The sequence below is a fragment of the Salvelinus alpinus genome, chromosome 28, assembly GCF_045679555.1.
Source record: "Salvelinus alpinus chromosome 28, SLU_Salpinus.1, whole genome shotgun sequence".
Taxonomy (NCBI): Eukaryota; Metazoa; Chordata; class Actinopteri; order Salmoniformes; family Salmonidae; genus Salvelinus; species Salvelinus alpinus.
Genome location: NC_092113.1, coordinates 32129274 through 32150659, shown reverse-complemented (window position 1 = coordinate 32150659; position 21386 = coordinate 32129274). Strand labels below are relative to the sequence as shown.

At 41.7% G+C, this 21386-nt stretch overlaps 1 protein-coding gene across 6 annotated transcripts; it reads left to right on the top strand.

Moving 5' to 3' along the window:
• The first annotated feature begins 11281 nt into the window (after positions 1-11281).
• On the top strand, positions 11282-15420 carry LOC139557705 (coatomer subunit zeta-1-like). Of its 6 annotated transcripts, none has more exons than XM_071372814.1 (9): positions 11282-11507; positions 11922-11990; positions 12213-12294; positions 12521-12612; positions 12738-12793; positions 12979-13056; positions 13259-13310; positions 13414-13452; positions 14851-15420. In XM_071372814.1, the coding sequence occupies exons 1-9, from the start codon at positions 11499-11501 to the stop codon at positions 14896-14898; spliced, it is 525 nt and encodes a 174-aa protein (XP_071228915.1). In that variant the 5' UTR covers positions 11282-11498; the 3' UTR covers positions 14899-15420. The 6 variants fall into 6 exon arrangements, with proteins under 6 accessions (XP_071228915.1, XP_071228911.1, XP_071228909.1 ...); XM_071372810.1 differs by having other exon boundaries at positions 14830-15420; XM_071372808.1 differs by having other exon boundaries at positions 11367-11516; positions 14830-15420.
• The last annotated feature ends 5966 nt before the right edge of the window (positions 15421-21386 follow it).

Here is a 21386-nt window from a genome sequence, read left to right as displayed (position 1 = left end):
GCACAAATCCTTATACAAATCTAGCTGATCGCGAGTCAGCAAGTCCGCTTCGTACGAAAGGCCTATAAGAAAGCTTCCCTCAGAAGTCCTCTGAAAGGAGAGGTTTGTGGAGTGTGATCTGGAGCACCTGGAGTTAAACCACCCTGGTATTGATTGCTGTTAGCGAGGGCCCTGTGCAAGTGGGGGACGGGGGTGAGTTGCAGACAGGCTGGATTGAGACTTAGTTTAGTAGGGATGGAATGTACACCTCCACCAGGTAAGAAAGGCTACATTGTTCTTATATCTGGCAGAGCAACCACTGAGGGAGAGAGAGGAGCAGGGGGAGAATGGAGAGGAGCGTGACTTACAAAACTCTCCCCACCACTGCCCCAATCTAACACATTCTGTATGCATAAAGACAAGCCTAACCTGTCTAATGAATAACACTAGCACGGTGGACATTTTACTAGACTTATCTATACATATCCAGGAATTGGTAATTGGCAATAAACCAATTGAACCCTTCTCAATTATTTGATGAGCTTGGTGGAGTAGTTTTACTTCTGTGCAGTAATGTACATATAGCGGTCGTCCAAGTGCTGGTGTGGTATTCTCATGTTCCAAATCTGTATGCATAGTAACGACATGCAACATGAATGTTTATCCAAAAAACAACATGAAAGGGGAATTCTACAAAATCGATTTATAAAGGTGGGGTTCATATTTCCTAAACGTTGATTAAAGAAACAAGAAACCAGTCATATTTGTAAATCACAAGGAACATACACTGAGTGTACAAAATATTAGGAACACCTGCTCTTTCCATGACATAGACTGCAGGTGAATCCAGGTAAAAGCTATGATTCCTTATTGATGTCACTTCTTAAATCGACTTCAATTAGTGTGTAGATTAAGGGGAGGAGACAAGTTAAAGAAGGATGTTTAATAAGGCTTGAGACAATTGAGACATGGATTGTGTATGTGTGCCATTCAGAGGGTGAATGGGCAAGACAGAAGATTGAAGTGCCTTTGAACGAGGGTGTAGTAGTAGGTGCCAGGCGCACCGGTTTGAATATGTTAAGAACTGCAACCCTGCTGGGTTTTTCACACTCAACAGTTTTCCATGTGTATCAAGAATGGTCCACCACCCAAAGGACATCCAGCAACATTGACACAACTGTGGGAAGCATTGGAGTCAACATGGGCCTTGTGGAATGCTTTCGACGCCTTGTAGAGTCCATGCCCCAACGAAGTGAGGCTGTTCTGAGGGCAACTCAAAATTATGAAGGTGTTCCTAATGTTTTATACACTCAGTGTACTTCTAATAGTACACATAAAAGAACATGGCAGAAGTTTTAAAAAGTCATATTATAAAGTCAGATCCTAGCTCCAAGCCACAGATTATGATGATGTTTTTGTGTCAAAATGTAACAAGTAGGTGGCTGACAGAGTCAAGAGAGGTGGGTGTCTACCAGGAATCAGACAGAGAAGGGACTTCCCAACTTCTCAGCTTCCTAGCACACAGCCCCCTACTCACCCACCTCCTAAGGATGCCAAAGACTAGGCTGTTATTACCCAGACCACAATGGTTTTCACCCTAATTGCAGTTCCTAGCTCAACGCCCTCTCTTTGTGGTGGTGTTTGTTTGCAGCAATTGGTCTTTGACATCTTGGGTAAGTACTTTTCAATTTGTTCTGCTTTAAAGTGTCTCTTGATTTTGATAAGATTTCTTGTCCATTCCCATGATTTGTATAACATCTCTGAGTATAATCCCCCAAACTCACTATTTATTTATTCCTTTGTCCCTGTCCCCTTGTCCCCCCGAGACACGGCCTGTTCACCCCGCTATCATCCAGAAGTCGAGGTCAGTACAGGTGCATCAAAGCTGAGACAGAGACTGAAAAACAGATTATATCTCAAGGCCATCAGACTGTTAAATAGTCACCACTAGACAGCTTCCACCCAGTAGCCTGCTCTGAACTTAGCCACTGTCACTAGTCGGCTACCGCCCGGTTACACGACCATGCACCTTAGAGGCTGCTGCCATATGTACATAGTCATAGAACACTGGTCACTTTAATAGTGTTTACATACTGTTTAACTGACTTCATATTTATATTCTGTATTCTAGTCAAGGCCAACCTATTCAACTATTGCTGTACATATACTATTATTCAGATATACTACATATTCTATCCATATACTGTCCATAATGTCTATACATCCCATCACATACATATATACTGTACATATTTACACTACCGTTCAAAAGTTTGTGGTCACTTAGAAATGTCCGTGTTTTTGAAAGAAAAGCACATTTTTGTCCATTGTTAATGTTGTAAATGACTATTGTAGCTGGAAATGGCAGATTTTTTATGGAATATCTACATAGGCGTACAGAGGCCCATTATCAGAAACTATCACACCTGTGTTCCAATGGCATGTTGTGGTAGCTAATCCAAGTTTATAATTTAAAAGGCTAATTGATCATTAGAAAACCATTTTGCAATTATGTTAGTACAGCTGAAAACTGTCGTGCTGATTAAGGAAGCAATAAAACTTGCCTTCTTTAGACGAGTTGAGTATCTGGAGCATCAGCATTTGTGGGTTCGATTACAGGCTCAAAATGGTCAGAAACAAAGACCTTTCTTCTGAAACTTGTCAGTCTATTTTTGTTCTGAGAAATGAAGGCTATTCCATGAAATTGCCAAGAAACTGAAGATCTCGTACAACGCTGTGTACTAATCCCTTCACAGAACAGTGCAAACTGTCTCTAACCCGATTAGAAAGAGAAGTGGGAGGCCCCGGTGCACAACTGAGCAAGAGTACAAGTACATTAAAGTGTCTAGTTTGAGAAACAGACGCCAAAGTCCTCAACTGGCAGCTTCATTAAATAGTACCCTTCTCATTCAAGGTTTTTCTTTATTTTGACTATTTTCTACATTGTAGAATAATAGTGAAGACATCAAAACCATGAAATAACACATATGGAATCATAACCAAAAAAGTGTTAAATAAATCAAAATATATGTTATATTTGAGATTCTTCAAAGGTGCCACCCTTTGCCTTGATGACAGCTTTGCACACTCTTCTCATTCTCTCAACCAGCTTTATGAGGTAGTCACCTGGAATGTATTTCAATTAACACGTGTGCCTTTTTAAAAGTTAATTTGTGGAATTTCTTTCCTTCTTAAAGCGTTTGAGCCAATCAGTTGTGTTGTGACAAGGTAGGGGTGGTATACAGAAGATAGCCCTATTTGGTAAAAGACCAAAGTCCATATCATGGCAAGAACAGCTCAAATAAGCAAAGAGAAACAACAGTCCATCATTACTTCAAGACATGAATTTCAGTCAATGTGGAAAATTTCAAGAACTTTGAAAGTTTCTTCAAGTGCAGTCGCAAAAACCATCAAGAGCTATGATGAAACTGTCTCTCATGAGGACCGCCACGTGAAAGGAAGACCCAGAGTTACCTCTGCTGCAGAGGATAAGTTCATTAGAGTTAACTGCACCTCAGATTGCAGCCCAAATAAATGCTTCACAGAGTTCAAGTAACAGACACATCTCAACATCATCTGTTCAGAGGAGACTGTGTGAATCAGGCCTACATGGTCAAATTGCTGCAAAGAAACCCCTACTGAAGGACACCAATAATAATAAGAGGTGCATGTTCCACTCATTCTACTCCATGATTAATAATGTGTTTTTCCCTTCTTCCTCTAAATAGGTATTTTTTAAATTATTGTCACCATTGTGTCATTAGAGAGGAAGAGGTGCGGTATTGGAGGTCATGCTTTAACAATCTAAAAATATGCTGTATATGATTCGAGCGGAAAAAATACCTCAGCACTGAACAACATGAGAATGTTTGTTTCTCCTGGTTGTGGTCTGAAGAAGGGAAAAATGAGCCAGTAGCTGCTTGGAAGAGAGAGGAAAAGAGAGATGACATGGAAAGTAGAAATAGTAGTAGTAGTAGTACTTTATTGATACCATGGAGGGGAATGTCATGCATCACCACAAGTATATCAGCAATACATCATGTTCAGAGACAGGACATGGGCCAATAGCAATGATGATACTATTCAACATAAATTCCAGCCCAATTCCGAAGTAAATATCAATGTGTGTTCACATTGCATGGCAAATGCAAGTTAGTGGACAGTAGACATCGCCCAGCATTGTGCAACGGACGGTGCAAGGCAGGGAGGTTGGAGGGACAATGCGATAGCATGGGCTGCTCCCCTCTCCCCATCTCATGCTTAAAACCACAGGAGTTAGCAGCTCCCTTCATAAGCACCCAACGCTGCTTTTATCAGCACCGAGCAGAGCTTCCGCCACCCAGCATCCTCCCTTCCCTCCTCTCGCTCACTGTGTTTCTGCATCCATGAATGGATGCAGACACACACGCATGCACACACAAACACACACACACACACAAACACAAACACAAACACACACACACACACAAACACTTCCAATTACTTCGCACCCCACTATGACCATACACATTCCTGTTGTACTTCCTGCTGATTAATAATGTAATCTCATTATTGTTTGAAGTACAAAGTCATAAAATAATAGCTTTTCAAAATGTGAGGTTTGAAAAGGTGACGCTGTATTGTGAAATATCACAAGTAGCCTAATCTGTACATCTTATCATTGGTCATATTGAGACATTACCAATGAATGCAATGATACTGCAGGTTAATGTTCCTCATTTGTTGTTTGTCAGGTGTAATGATTGGTCAATGGCAAACATTTTACTCAACCGCAACAGACGGCCATCAGGTTTACTGTAATGATGACTGTGATAGAACTACCAGAGAAAGTGGATATTTGTTATACCGGTACATGCTTTTTGGAGATCCTGTTGTTTAATTTCATCATCATATTGATTAAGGTGTTCATTTGAAGTGGCTTGAGTACTTTAGAAGGAGGCATAATGCAAAAGTGTTGCCTTTAGACTTTACACTGTCAACGGCTTACGATTTTCCATCAGTTACATGAAAACATGTTCTCCTCTAGCTCTCACTACAACAGTGTTTTATTTGAAAAGCTAGGAGCTATGGTTATGGAGGCCCTCTCCCCGACCTGTGACCTGTCTTTCAGATTCAATACTATTGAATTGAAAGGAAAACCCATTTGCCCATCTTGTATAGAGATAAATCCCAGATAGAACAACGAGACAGATATTTCACTGGATGTTTAAATGTGAAGCATCCACTTGGCGTTTCCACTCACTACAAAATATGGTAGTGAGGGGAAGCCCACTGGTGGGTAGTGGGAGAAGATGGAACTTTGAATTTGTTATGAACAGAGTTGACTAAGGTTTGTAGACTTTACCCTTTGCAAAAGTTTTTTTTTAATTGCGTTGTTTAGAAGGAGTGCAAAGGCAATCCTTCTAAAGGCACTCCTTGAGTTATTGAACACGTGCACTTCACATAGTAGGCGTTCCCTAACGGAAATATGCAGGTCATGCTAAAATGCGCCAATAGGATCTTGCTAGCTGGTGCTTGGCTCTGCCCCCTTCCTTGCTTGTTCTACACACTATGACTAATTTGTTCCCATTGGAAATGACAGGCTGTGGTCTATCTTGGTTTAGTTATACAGATCTTTGGGTAAATTATTAATACATTTTTGGATTAGGCATGTAAAGTAGCAACAGTCACTGTTGTCATGGTTATATCGAGAATAGTCTATACAGTAAAAACACAGGCAATTTAAGTACAAGATCAGAGGATTCGGTTAAAACCAAAATGTTCTTATACTTCTAAACTACAAACAATATGGCATGCCAACATTCCTCTGAGAAGCATCAACCTTTTAACTGAACAGTTCAAGGCTGCATATTGTTTCCTCTCAGACATCAAGGGTCATTTCGAAATCTTTAGTGGTACAATTGTGAAAAACCATTGCAACATTGTAAAATGTGTCGGTTAACCACAGGACTGTTGCAAGTGTATTTTTTTGTAATCATATGTTATCATTAAATGCAGGCTATATAATCTATAATATGAATTTACATTTAAGTTTGGAAGCATACATTCTAGGACCTAAATAATAACTTTAATGGCAATGTGCCTTTCCCCTGAAAACAATATTACAATCACAATACTGCCTGCAATAACAGACATAATTGATGTGTTAACCAAAATAGAGGTTGACACGTAAACACTGATGTCATGCTGAATGGATTGGGAATAAAAAAGGGAAAATCCCATCAGCATCAACATCCATGGGTTTCCAGATTGATACTTCCCAGAAGAAACAACCAGGATAATTAGGTTGGTTTAATGTGGGAGGATCTTTAAAAAAACGCTTCATACGACATGTCCGAATATACTCAGACAGACATTGGAATCAAAGGGGAAATCAGAGGATCTACGGCCAGAGAGGAACAAAGTTGGCCTACCTCCATTACCGTAGGCCTTTATATAATGGTTATATAAAAGTTACATAATGCTGCAATGCAAAATCTAATGTTTGCAGTGGTGTAGTTGAAGAACATGCCCTCAAAGAGCATGTCCTTTGGTCAAAGAAATCTGACTTGAGACGTTTATAATACCTCTATTGTGGCTATGTGGTATACCACCACCACTCTGCTTGCTGGAAATGTTACTACCTAACTGCACAGTCCCTCCCTGACTATGTCTTCATTTGGTACAGTCAGCTCCTCCAACCACAAACGTTGGCCCCTGAACCTGATACCTAAACACAATTAAAGCCTGCATAATTAATTATATGAGCAGGTAACCCAATTGTTTAATTTACAGTAACAGAAACATTACATTCAAAGTATATTCTCTCATGTATTGCACCTAATTAGAATGACCTGGACCAGTGATTGACTTGATTGAAATAGGTGCCTGTACTCATTTTGGGTGCCGGTACTGTTTATATTTAGGTGCAGGAGCTTCACAATGCTTTTTAGCTAATATTCTATAAGAGGTTACAGGAGCTCTAGCAGTAGCAAATTTGAGGTGCTGGTACTCAGCTCCGGTGAGCTCCTGCCCAAGTCAAGCAATAGTCTGGATCAATTATGTACAGTGCATTCGGAAAGTATTCAGACCCCTTGACTTTTTCCACATTTTGTTACGTTACAGCTTTATTCTAAAATGTATTTAAAAAAAAGTTTTCATTAATCTACACATAATACCCCATAATGATGAAACAAAAACAGGTTTTTATCATTTTTTGCAAATGTATTAAAAGTAAAGTCGCTCTGGATAAGAGCGTCTGCTAAATGACTTAAATGTAAATGTAAAACACTGAGATACTTTATTTACATAAGTATTCAAACCCTTTGATATGAGCCTCGAAATTGAGCTCAGTTGCATCCTGTTTTCAATGATCATCCTTGAGATGTTTCTACAACTTGATTGGAGTCCACCTGTGGTAAAATCAATTGATTGCACATGATTTGGAAAGGAACACATCTTTTTATATAAGGTCCCACAGTTCAAATCAAATCAAATCTGTCACATGCGCCGAATACAACAGGTGTAGACCTTACATGGAAATGCTTACTTTACAAGCCCTTAACCAACAATGATTTAAGAATTTAAGAAAAAAATAGAAAATAGAAAATAAAAGTAACAAATAATTAAACAGCAGCAGTAAAATAACAAGCGAGGCTATATACAGCAGGTACCGGTAGAGAGTCAATGTGCGGGGGCACCGGTTAGTTGAGATAATATGTACATGTGGTTAGTGTTAGAGTGACTATACATAGATTATAAACAGAGAGTAGCAGCAGCGTAAAAGAGGATGCCTGGGTAGCCCTTTGATTAACTGTTCAGGAGTCTTATGGCTTGGGGGTAGAAGCTGTTAATAAGAAGCCTTTTGGACCTCGACTTGGCGCTCTGGTACCGCTTGCCGTGTGGTAGCAGAGAGAACAGTCTATGACTAGGGTGGCTGGAGTCTTTGACAATTTTTAGGGCCTTCCTCTGACACCGCCTGATATAGAGGTTCTGGATGGCAGGAAGCTTGGCCCCAGTGATGTACTGGGCCGTACGCACTACCCTCTATAGTGTCTTGCTGTCGGAGGCCGAGCTGTTGCCATACCAGGCAGTGATGCAACCAGTCAGGATGCTCTCGATGGTGCAGATGTAGAACCTTTTGAGGATCCGAGGACCCATGCCAAATCTTTTCAGTCTCCTGAGGGTGAATAGGCTTTGTCGTACCCTCTTCACCACTGTCTTAGTGTGTTTGGACCATGATAGTTTGTTGGTGATGTGGACACCAAGGAACTTGAAGCTCTCAACCTGTTCCACGACAGCCCCGTCGATGAAAATGGGGACGTGCTCGGTCCTCCTTTTCCCGTGGTCCACAATCATCTCCTTTGTCTTGATCATGTTGAGGGAGAGGTTGTTGTCCTGGCACCACACTACCGGGTCTCTGACCTTCTCCCTATAGGCTGTCTCATCGTTGTCGGTGATCAGGCCTACCACTGCAGTTTCATCTGCAAACTTAATGATGGTGTTGGAGTCGTGCCTGGCTGTGCAGTCATGAGTGAACAGGGAGTACAGGAGGGGACTGAGTACGCACCCCTGAGGGGCCCCCGTGTTGAGGATCATCGTGGCGGATGTGTTGTTCCCTACCCTTACCACCTGGGCGCGGCCTGTCAGGAAGTCCAGGTTCCAGTTGCAGAGGGAGGTGTTTAGTCCCAGGGTCCTTAGCTTAGTGATGAGCTTTGAGGGCACTATGGTGTTGAACGCTGAGCTGTAGTCAATGAACAGCATTCTCACATAGGTGTTCCTTTTGTCCAGGTGGGAAAGGGCAGAGTTGAGTGCAATAGAGATTGCATCATCTGTGGATCTGTTGGGTCGGTATGCAAATTGGAGTGGGTCTAGGTTTTCTGGGATTACGTTGTTGATGTGACCCATAACAAGCCTTTCAATGCACTTCATGGCTATAGGCGTGAGTGCTACGGGTCGGTAGTCATTTGGGCAGGTTACCTTAGTGTTCTTGGGCACAGGGACTATGGTGGTCTGCTTGAAAAATGTTGGTATTACAGACTCAGTCAGGGACAGGTTGAAAATGTCAGTGAAGACACTTGCCAGTTGGTCAACGCATGCTTGAAGTATACGTCCGGGTAATCCGTCTGGCCCTGCGTCCTTGTGAATGTTGACCTGTTTAAAGGTCTTACTCACATCGGCTACGGGGAGTGTGATCATGCAGTCATCTGGAACAGCTGGTGCTATCATGCATGTTTCAGTGTTATTTGCCTCGAATCGAGCATAGAGGTAATTTAGCTTGTCTGGTAGGTTCGTGTCACTGGGCAGCTCGTGGCTTTGCTTCCCTTTGTTGACAGTGCATGTCATAGTAAAAACCGAGCCATGAGGTCGAAGGAATTGTTCGTAGAGCCCCAAGACAGGATTGTGTCGAGGCACAGATCTGGGGAAGGGTAAAAAAAAATCTGCAGCATTGAAGGTCCACAAGAACACAGTGGCCTCCATCATTCTTAAATGGAAGAAGTTTGGAACCACCAAGACTCTTCCTAGAGCATGCCGCCCGGCCAAACTGAGCAATCGGGGAGAAGGGCCTTGGTCAGGGAGGTGACCAAGAACCCGATGGTCACTCTGACAGAGCTCCAGAGTTCCTCTGTGGAGATGGGAGAACCTTCCAGAGAGACAACCATCTCTGCAGCACTCCACCAATCAGGCCTCTATGGTAGAGTGGCCAGACGGAAGCCATTCCTCAATAAAAGGCACATGACAGCCTGCTTGGAGTGTGCCAAAAGGCACCCAAAGGACTGTCAGACCATGAGAAACAATATTCTCTGGTCTGATGGAACATAGATTCAACTATTTGGCCTGAATGCCAAACGTCACGTCTGGAGGAAACCTGGCACCATCCCTATGGAGCATGTTGGTGGCAGGATCATGCTGTGGTGATGTTTTTCAGTGGCAGGGAATGGGAGACTAGTCCGGATCGAGGGAAAGATGAATGAAGCAAAAAACAGAGAGATCCTTGATGAAAATCTCCTTCAGAGTGCTCAGGACCTCAGACTGGGGTGAAGGTTCACCTTCCAACAGGACAACAACCCTAAGCACTGAGCCAAGACAACGCAGGATTGGCTTCGGGACAAGTCTCTGAATGTCCTTGAGAGGCCCAGCCAGAGCCCAAACATCTCTGGAGAGACCTGAAAATAGCTGTGCAGCAACGCTCCCCATACAACCTGACAGAGCTTGAGAGGATCTGCAGAGAAGAATGGGAGAAACTCCCCAAATACAGGTGTGCCAAGCTTGTAGCGTCATACCCAAGAAGACTCGAGGCTGTAATCACTGCCAAAGGTGCTTCAACAAAGTAAAGGGTCTGAATACTTATGTAAATGTGATATTTCCGTTTTTAATTTTTAATACATTTGCAACAATTTCTAAAGACCTGTTTTTACTTTGTCATTATGGGGTATTGTGTGTAGATTGATGAGGGAAAAAACAATGTAATCAATTTTAGAATAAGGCTGTAATGTAACAAAATGTGAAAAAAGTCAAGGGGTCTGAATACTTTCAGAATGCACTGTATATAAACCCTTGATTGCTGATGCTATGTATTGGCCATTGAGAGGCTTTTTAAGCCACCGGTCGGCCATATTGCCACTCCCCAGTAGGCGCAGTCTTCCATAGGAATGAATGGAGATCTACAGATTTCAATTAAACGTTTCAAGGACAGAATTACATGTGTTTAAAGCTGCAATATCTAACATTGTGGGCTACCCAACCAAATTCACATAGAAATGTGAGTTGTAGGTCTGTCATTCTCATTGAAAGCAAGTCTAAAGGTTGGTTTACAGTCCATCTATTGACATGTCTGTAGTCAATTCTTGTAGCGACATCATGAACATTCTATTGCCATCCGACATCAAAGCAAGTATAAACTGGCCTTAAGAAGCAGTAGATTTGTTCTGTGTGGGCTATTTCTATGCTTCCCCTTCAGTTTAGTTTTTGCATCTTTTATTTTCGGTTTTATACACGAGCTTCAAATAGCTGAAAATACTATATTTTTGTTTATGGAAAAATACATTTCACAGCAGGTTAGATGGTAAAATCATTCTCTACACCATACTTGCTTGTTTTATCACATAAACTGAAATTCGGAAAACTATTAAAAATGTTGCAACCAGGAAATGGCGGAGCGATTTCTGCATAGTGCACTTTTAAGTATTTTTGTTGTTGTAGTGGGGACAGTAACATTAGTAATCTCAAAAATGCTTCCAAAATACTTTTTACGCAACTGTGGGGGAGTGCCAAGATGGAGGCACTGTGGCTTCAACACAACACCCCTAATATGTCATCTAGTGTGTATATAAATTGTTGGTATGGGCTTGTTGACTTTTACCAACGATTTTTATAACTAAACTATTGTTCTGTCTGTGCTTGAACTCTGTCCTCGGAATGATATGGGCGGTGTCATAGCGGGGCGTTTTGATTGATGCGGTTTATCATCCAATGGAAGACGACATAAACCTTTAGGCAGCTAACTAGGAAGTTTGCTAGCTAGCAACTTAGCAAATAAGATGGATACGGTAATGCTGGTAACGTTTATTTAAAAAAAAAAATCATTCTTTATGTTAAATTTCCTGATTCGATTTTTGTTGGGAGACTAGCAACCTTTGCAAAAGAGAGATTAGTGTGTCTGCTGCCTGCTGAGAATTGGGAAGGAGCTGTTAGTCAGTTAGCTATAGACGGTAACGTTACCTGGCGAACTCACCGTCCGCTGTTTTAGAAAATTAACTTGCTAACTAGTTACAGCAGCAAATCTCTGGTTACAATGCGTAGTTACTAGGAATGGCTATCAGCGTAGTAATGACACATGTTTCCGCTAGTAAGTGTACTTTCCTTTAGTTAGGTAGTTTGCTAACGTTAGCTAGCTAGCTACTGTGTATTGATGATGTGTAACTTATCTGCTAGGCAGTCATGTCTGTGTATTTTCACAACAGGAACCGTCATTATACACCGTGAAGGCAGTACTCATTCTGGATAATGATGGAGAACGACTCTATGCTAAAGTAAGACATTGATAAGTGTATTACGTAAAGGTGTGTTAGTACTTGGCTGGAACAAAAGCCTGCATACACTCAGTAGCTCAGGGCCAAAGTTGGTGATCCCTGCTATGTAACTCATTCTGTCATTATGTAATACACAGCTGCATTATTAGCATACCATATGAAATGTACAAACAACAATTAGTTGTGGTTTCACACCTCTTTTTATTAATGCTTTATTTACAGTATTATGATGACACCTACCCTTCAGTAAAGGAACAGAAAGCTTTTGAGAAGAACATCTTCAGCAAGACACACCGGACTGACAGTATGAAATGCATTTTAATACACACATGTACATATACATTCTCAGGTCAGTGAATAGTGTTCTGGTCTTTTGTCCACTAATTGGTCTTTTGAGCAATCAGATCTTTTCACATCAGATCATTTTCAGAGCTGATCTAATTGGTCAGAAGACCAATTTGTGAAAAAAATAATCAGAATTGGCCTCCATGTATAAACGCAGCCATTGTCATGTTTCTGTGCATACTCAGGTGAGATCGCGTTGCTAGAGGGCCTCACAGTTGTCTACAAGAGCAACATTGATCTCTTCTTCTATGTCGTTGGAAGCTCACATGAAAATGAGGTAAACATATTGGAAGGCCGTGATTGGAAACATATAATGAATAAATTGTATGATTCAGTGCAGTGCACTCTGCCATACTCTAAATGACCTTTTTGTTGTTTCTGTGTTTTGTTCCCCTCCAACAGTTGATGCTAATGGCTGTTCTAAACTGTCTGTTTGACTCACTGAGCCAAATGTTGAGGTGAGATCTATGGCTGTTCTAAACTGTCTGTTTGACTCACTGAGCCAAATGTTGAGGTGAGATCTATGGCTGTTCTAAACTGTCTGTTTGACTCACTGAGACGAATGTTAAGGTGAGAGCTAAATGTTACATCACATCTTTCATCAAAAGGCAAACCTTGAATAATTATCTGTCTTTCTCTGTAGAAAGAATGTTGAGAGGAGAGCTCTACTTGAGAATATGGAAGGTCTCTTTCTCGCTGTGGATGAAATTGTGGATGGGGGGTGAGTTCCATGTCTTATAATTTTTGGATATTGACTCTAAATGAATTACCGCTGCTTATTTTCAACCATCCAAACCAATAAGCATGGTTGTATGATCTTGGTGAACCACAGTCATAAGACAGCTGTGGTCTGGTCCAGTGTGGCCGTCTCTTTGCACAGTGTGAGAGTGATAACAAGCTTCTCTCTCTGCTGTCTCCTAAAGAGTGATTCTGGAAAGTGATCCTCAGCAAGTGGTCCACCGCGTGGCACTAAGGGTAAGGGTCCCCTTCCTCTTCAGAAAACACTCTTCACTCAAACCTGTGGACTCTAATGTTCTGAGTGTGGTTACCTAACCCCACTATGTAATCTCTCCTACAGGGGGAAGATGTGCCCTACTCAGAGCAGACTGTCACCCAGGTGAGTACAACAGCCCTAGTTACCTCATTCATCTCAGCATACTACATTGTTCAGTGTGGATCATGCGCCATTACAGTATTCACTCTCTACTCTCCTGAGACTTAGGATGTGTCCAAATAGCACCCTAGTCCCTATGTAGTGCACTACTTTTGACCAGGACCCAGCCTTAAAAGCTTAAGAGCTGGGCCCAATGTCCTAGCCTGGGAATCCAGACTGAATCAAACTATATTTTACCTCACTTGTTACACTTAACTAATTTAGTGAAAACTAAAATGAAATGGAGCTGAATTAAGTCTGGGTTTCCAGGCTACCGACGTCCCTCTCTCATATACTTCAACATCACTCTCTCCAATCCTACTGCTTCCACTCTTCCTTATGCATGGAAAGCCCACGATTGCTAATTATCGGCAGGTGGTGCGGTGGTTCCTGTGTGTGTGTGTGGCCTATGAGCTGAGGTCCTCTCCAGTCTTGATTATGTTCTCATTTAAGAGGCTGCTGTCCTCCCATCCCCTCTCTTTCTCTCACTCCTCTTCCTCTCTCCCTCCCTGTCTAATGATTAATGGCTGGCTGTCTTCCTTATGGTTCTTTTCCTTCAACAAATTAATCATGAATTCATTCCTGCATATTTTGCTTTACATGCATTACTCATCTTTTTCTATCTAGTCTTTGTCAAAGTTTGAGGTAAATGTGTAAATCATATGGTCTCCCTTCATTTACTTAAAGACTCAGTGCAGTCAAAATTAGGGTTTCCTGTGTTTTGTCATATTTGTAGAACAGCTAATGAAACTAACACTGTAAAAGTGTAAAAAAATGTTTAGCAGTTTTATTTCCTGAGTTTTTACAACCAGCAACTATCTACACTGGACCTTCTCATCAATGGGTTTTGCATGGGTGGAATTATGGCCTGCCTGGTGACATCACCAGGCGGTATAAATTAATAGACCAATAACAGACTCTCAAACATCTTACAATAACACCTATAGTTTTCTGCTTACATATCCCTCCCATTAGGCCACTCCAATTAGGTCCCTCACTCAGACCACTCCAAGACAGTCCTATCAAAATTCTTGCTTGAATTTAAAAAAATATATTTTTGCTAAAAAGCTATTTGTTTCCTTTTGACCATTTTAATCAAAAACTATTAGAGTAAGGTGCTTAATTGTTACCCATAAATGATTTGTTATTGAGATAAAATCGTCTGCTTTGGGCAGGTCTCCGTCCATCCATCAAGGTGGTATTAATTTACATTCTTTGTTTCGAAAGGGAAAGTCTCATTTTTGAAATGCAAAAAAAGTTCAAATGGATGTCATAAACACAGACTGGAGGCTCATTATACAAACGTGTGTGTTTGTATGTTATTTGTATGATCTATTTTAGAAGGCCAGTTTTCTTCTACAGGTGCTACAGTCTGCCAAGGAACAGATCAAATGGTCTCTGCTACGATAGGACCTGTCAACTCCCCTCATCTAATACTGTACCACCATTACACATGCCTCCTCTCTGTGATGTCATCTCTTCCCCTCAACTCACTCCATACCGTGTCTCCAATCAGGACTGAGGAGAGGCTGATCACTCATCCAATCAGACACTCCCAGGGCCAGGGATATCTGAGTATTGTCTGTCTGAATTGATAATTTCGATCATGTGTCGTTAGTGTAAAAGGGTATTCTTGTATCTGGCTATGAAGCTAGCTGTAAGAGGGATATTGGATGGTAGTGTGTCAATACATTCCTGCTGCCTGGTTTGCATTTTCTTAACGTTTAAGTTGACAGCTTTATGTCCCTCATCTCTGATAACATTCCATGTGTTAACTATAGTACAGACCATAGAAATACTTCCTTCCTATTTCTATGGTACAGACATATGGTCAGATCACGCAACCTTGTTGTTAGTCACTTTGTTCCTTCAGAATACTGGATAAATTCAAGCATTTAAATCTTTTGAATAAAAACATTTATAGATACTGAAGCTATGATATTTTGTGGTTGTTTGCCCTTTTTGTTCTTGTCACACTTTGACATATGTTAATGTCAGGGTTTATTGAATGGAAGCTCAGGTAGCCACTATAAAATATAAATATGCTCTTTTACACTGTAGATTATGTAGAATTTCAGTCCACTTGAACCATGTACTGTTTCCTCAGTTGCAGAGTTCCCATGTCACACCATGGTACTTAGAGTACTCTGCTAGCCAGACAGGGAGCAACTCACAGCTAAAGCGAGTGCTCCATCTTCTGGTCAATGTACCAAAACACATTCGAGGTAAACACTTTACATGTAAGTGTCTTTATTGAGACATTTTCAGTTATGTGTTGTGTTTAGATGCTGTAAAATTGTGAAGGTGTTTACAAATAGGTCACATCTAATTAGTCAAGTTTTTCCCCTTGATAATCATCCTGCACTTGTGATCCATTTCAAACTGAGCAATAGAGAGATGAATTGTGTGCTTCAGCTAACCTTCTTTCTTCTTGATCGTTCCCCCCCTGCCTCACAAAAACACACACAAGCTCATCTTAATGCAAATTAAAGATGCCCTCCAGAGAAGTGGATGTGAGATCAGACTATCATGTAGATACTGAACCTGGCAGTGATGTCTATTAAAAAAATATTCTCATTCCTGTTAATGTCTGCATTTCACTACTAATGGGTCATGTTCATTAGGGCACGCAACTGAAAACTTCTCAATGAGAGAGAGAATGTTAGTCCCTCCCTGTTCAGGTCTGTTTTTTTATTTATTTGGTGCATGATAAATTTGTCCCTGGTGTAGCTACACACCATGTCAAGCTGATGTCTTTAAGGTGTCTGATACAAACTGAAATGCGCATCATATTGTGTAACTGGTCTACCATCCATGACCATGCCTAATGTGGACCGTTTTGGAGTGAGCGGTCCTCCTTGTCCAGACCTTGGCTCTATTTTCAGCATTACTCATGTTTTCCTGAGGCAACACAAACAGATGGCGGTACATGTCTGTTCAGACGTCTGGTTTGTATGAAACATCAGTATATCATTCAGTGTCCATGATATAACCACGTCAGTGGAGGCTGGTGGGAGGAGCTACAGGAGGACGGACTCATTGTATTGGCTGCAATGAAATTGATGGAACGTAGTCAGCTGTGGTTAACGTGTGGTTGATACTGTTCCATTCCAGCCATTACAATGAGCCTGTCTTCCTATAGCTCCTCTCACCAGCCTCCTCAGAATCCAATAAAAGTCATAACTCCTTCATAGATTTTCCTTTGGTGTCTTGGCTGTAGTCACTCACAAAGCTAGTTGTAAGTTGACAACCCCAGCTTGTCTCTAGGACCATGCAGTACTACTGCTACTATCAAACACAGTGAGTAAATGGGGTTCCTCAAGCCCCCCTTCCTTTGGGCCTCTTCTCTGATCCCTCTATCCTTCCTCTAATCTCTTTAATGATGATTTGGCAGAGGGATGAAGGGAAGACAAGTTAAAAGAGAAAGGGGGTGTTCAGTTATCGAGCTGCTTCTGTCTTGGAGCCTGATCACACACATTCGTGATGATAGTCAAAGGAAAGGGAGCTAGACTCTAATCCCCTTCTCTTTGCATGGAATAATTGTGTCATTCTCCCTTGAGCCCCCAAATGTTAATTTGACCAATCGAGAAATGCACTCATGTCTGACAGGTGTGATTGCTTGAGAATAGCTGTATGTCCTGCAGCCTGTCTATAAGATGCAGTAACAGCAGAGTGGATGCTTGTATTGGTGTCTGCCAGGGACACAGAGCGAGAGGAAGAAGTTAAGTGAAGTTAATGAAACATTACTCATCTGGCAGATCCATTGTCTTGGCTGGCCTCCAGTCAGGTCCACTGTAAACGCCTACAATTTGTGTTGCTAGGTGAACAAGTCAACCGCTCTTTACTCTCTTAAATGGATGTAGAGATGCCACTGAATTGTATTAGTGCGTTATTATGTTTTAAGCATTTTGAAATTATTAGGATTTGGTGTTGGATCTATTCATTCCATTATCAAACCAGTCAGCAGTTTTAAAAATTCTGCCTATTCCCTATTCTATATGTCCTGACCCAAACACGTGTGTGATTTCGGGGGAGGGGAGATGTGAAAGGCTCCATTGTTTCAATAGCGTTCAGTCTGGTTTACCCAGGCTAGAATGTGAAGGTTAAAGAGGACAAGGTTAGACAGCACAGCAGATCTAGACAACAGCAATGCAGTAAGTGATTAGATTAGATCCACCTCACTGTATCCTCACCCAGCAGGGCAGGGAGGGACTGGAGAGGGTTCAAATGGATCACACACGTTGGTGCCTCCTGGGTCATCCCATCACTTAGTTTTCATCTAGATATTCAATATGTTTCAGTCATATTTTGTGTGTGTGTGTTTGTGCATGTACTTGTGAGAGTGTGTCCTGCCGTCCCCTCACTCATTTTCCATCTAGCTATTCCTTCGGCAGGGCAGGCGGTACCTTGGGGCAGTCAACGATCCCCTTTCATCTGCTAATTACAGTTACACCGTCGTAAAAAGACAGAGAGGTAATTTATATTAATTATACAGGAATGAGTATGATAGTCTGTAATGCCATGGCTTGACACGCTGTACATAACATGCTGTAAAACTGTCAGGAGCATGTAATGGGCTAGAGCCTTGTAATTGATCAATGCTGTGTACGATAAAAGAGAGTGTGTGAGTGTGTGTGTGTGAGTCAGTAAATGATCATTATTTACATGGTGTGTGGCTGGTGACTGAGCTATATACTTCTCAATGGCCTGCCCTAGTCAAAGACACAAGGCTGGGGAAAATAGCAATGGTCCAATACACTATTCAGGGGTGTCAAACATACGCGGGTGATTTGAGTTTAAAAAAAAATGTTTTGACGGCAAGGAAATACAATCAATTTCCAATGTGGCGCTCCGGACCTCATTGAAAACTGAATGCGGCCCCCGGCGTAATATGAGTTTGACACCCCTGCTCTACCCTATCAAACATTTAAAAAAAATAGGACATTAATTATGCCTGTGTTGAAGTCTTAGACTATAATGTGTAAGACCCATATACATTACATACACCAGACCATAGTACTATACACCAATGTATCTGTATTGCACCAGGAAAACATTTTCTATTCTATGTATTCCCATCGAATAGAAGATCTGCTCTGCTCCGTAGAGAAGCCAGCCAAAAACAACAGCAGTGCCAGAGAACACACCACATTCTCTCTGTCCCGGTCTCCTCAGCCAGAACTCAACATACAATCTATGTTTTTGCAACAACAACAAAAAAGATTGTGCTCCTATCAATTACATAAGATGATGTGAATGTTTAATTCTGTGTTGATGTATGTCACCAGGACCCTAGCTGGTCTGTTAGCTACTGTTCATCATTCCAGTGGGAAAGTTACATGTTTGTTAGGATACCACTATCATTGTTAGGATACCACATCATTGAATAACAGTGCTTTTGCATGAACATATTTATCCATCTATCACATTTCATTTGCTTCTCAAACTATGTCAAATACATTTCCCAACACGTTTAAAGGTTAATGACATGCGTTATCAAGGGTGTAGTAAATTGACAAAATACTCCACCTCTTTGCACTACTATTCCCCTATGCCTTTTGCAGTAGTTCATATGGTCGTTTTTCCCATTCTCTCTCTCTCTCTCTCTCTCTCTCTCTCTCTCTCTCTCTCTCTCTCTCTCTCTCTCTCTCCCCTCTCTCTGCCTCTCTCTCTCTCTCTCTCCCCTCTCTCTGCCTCTCTCTGCCTCTCTCTCTCTCTCTCTCTCTCTCTCTCTCTCTCTCTCTCTCTCTCTCTCTCTCTCTCTCCTTACCTCTCAATTCAAAGGGGTTATCTTGGCATGGGAAACATACAGTATGTTTACATTGCCAAAGGAAGTGAATTAAACAAAGGTGATAAGAAACATATTTAACAATATTAGCAACAAAAAACTATTAGAAATTAATAGTAAACATTGCTCTAAAAAAGATAAAGACATTTCAAGTGTTATTTTATCAGCTATGGACGGTGTTTTAGTTATTGTAGTATGAATAATGGGGGAAGACAAATAAACATTATTGGTGGTATTTACAATGTTGTTTGTGCTCCACTGTTGCCCCCTTTGTCATGGCAACAGGCCACAAACCTTGCTGCTCTGATTGCACACTATTTGCACACAAACTATTTCACAGTTTGTAGAACAGAAATATGGTAGTTGGATTTGTTTTCCAAAAATAGTTTTGGTTGATTCTTTCCAGTGTGTCAAATAGTTATATTTTTACTTTCTCATACTTAGATTGGGTCTCTGTTTCTGGCCTGGGTCTCTTTGGGCAACCTGGTCTCAGAGCATATGTTAACATTGCCAAAGCAAGTGAACTAGACAATAAACAAAAGTGAAATAAGCAATAAAAAAGGACAGTAAACATTACACTCACAATAGTTCCAAAAGAATAAAGACATTACAAATGTCATAGTATGTCTATAAACAGTGTTGTAACAATGTGCAAATAGTTAAAGTACAAAAGAGAAAATAAATAAAACAGAAATATGGGTTGTATTTACAATGGTGTTTGTTCTTCACTGGTTGACCTTTTCTTGTAGCAACAGGTCACAAATCTTGCTGCTGTGATGGCACACTGTGGTATTTCACCCAATAGACATGGGAGTTTATCAAAATTGGATTTGTTTTCAAATTCTTTGTGGGTCTGTGTAATTTGAGGGAATTATCTGTCTTTAGTATGGTCATACATTTGGCAGGAGGTTAAGAAGTGCAGCTCAGTTTCCACCTCATTTTGTGGGCAGTGTGCACATAGCCTGTCTTCTCTTGAGAGCCAGGTCTCTCTCTCTCTCTCTCCTCTCTTCTCTCTCCTCTCTCTCTCTCCTCTCTCCTCTCATCTCTCCTCTCTCTCTCTGTTTGTGTGATTTAGAAGCAGAATGAAATCCCTTCACATCCAGGTCTCTGCCCTGCTGTGCTGTAGTACCCAGACAACAACTGCTCTTCATTTGGACCGGCTGTCTGCAGAGACCTGTAGGAGGGATCACATCTGGTCAGCCAGCTCACTCTCGGCACGCAGACACATACCCTGAGCCTCAGACCCGGGGAAGTGTCCGCCTCAGCCCAGCCTTCCTTCAGCCAGTTAGTCCCTTTGTCTGCCCCAATGTCTCCAGCTAGTCCCACTGTCAGCCAACTGGTATCAACACAGAGTTTGCCTGGAGTAGGCTAGTGATGCGGGAGTAGAATACAGATGCAGTGAAACTGATTTTCAATGTAGGCATCAGGCTTTATGGATGTTTATCCTGGTTTATCCAAGTCCAGTACCATCCCTCAGAGGGACGTGTTTCTCCTCTTTTGGGGCTGTGTTTAGTCTTGTTTTACTCACTAATTCCTCACCCTGCCCTCTTTAAGCTCCTAGTTTTTACCGTGGTATATTATGGATGTGGCTTGGAACATGGCGTGGCCTAAGAATTAGAGAGGGAGAAAACAAGCGTTTTATTCTGTGGCATACCTCTGTAGCCTTCAGTTCACTCCCTTTCTCCCTCCCCTCCTCCCTCTGTCATCTATTCTTTCTTTCTCTCTCACTTTCTCCCCTCCCTCCTTCCCCACGGATTGCCCAACCACACCACAACACTGTTAACAGACATACCCCTGACAGATTTACCGCCACTGTCTTTCCATTGGCCGCCAGAGTGACAGGTGTGATTTAGTGCCGCATCCTGATTGGCCCAGGCGTGACAGGGGAATTTATGACTGTGCTGTGATTCGATGCCAGCTGCCTTTGAAGTGAGTTACAGCTCTGTCGCTTATAGGACACAGAAGCGGTGTCAGGTTTCAGTCATAAAATCTTATCCCTGAAGGGAGGTGGTGCTGCCTGCTGGATAACACTGCTGGGCTGACTGATGTCATTAGAGGAGAGGAGGAGAGACCCACTACTAGAGAGTGACACAGAGAGAGGAGAGACCCA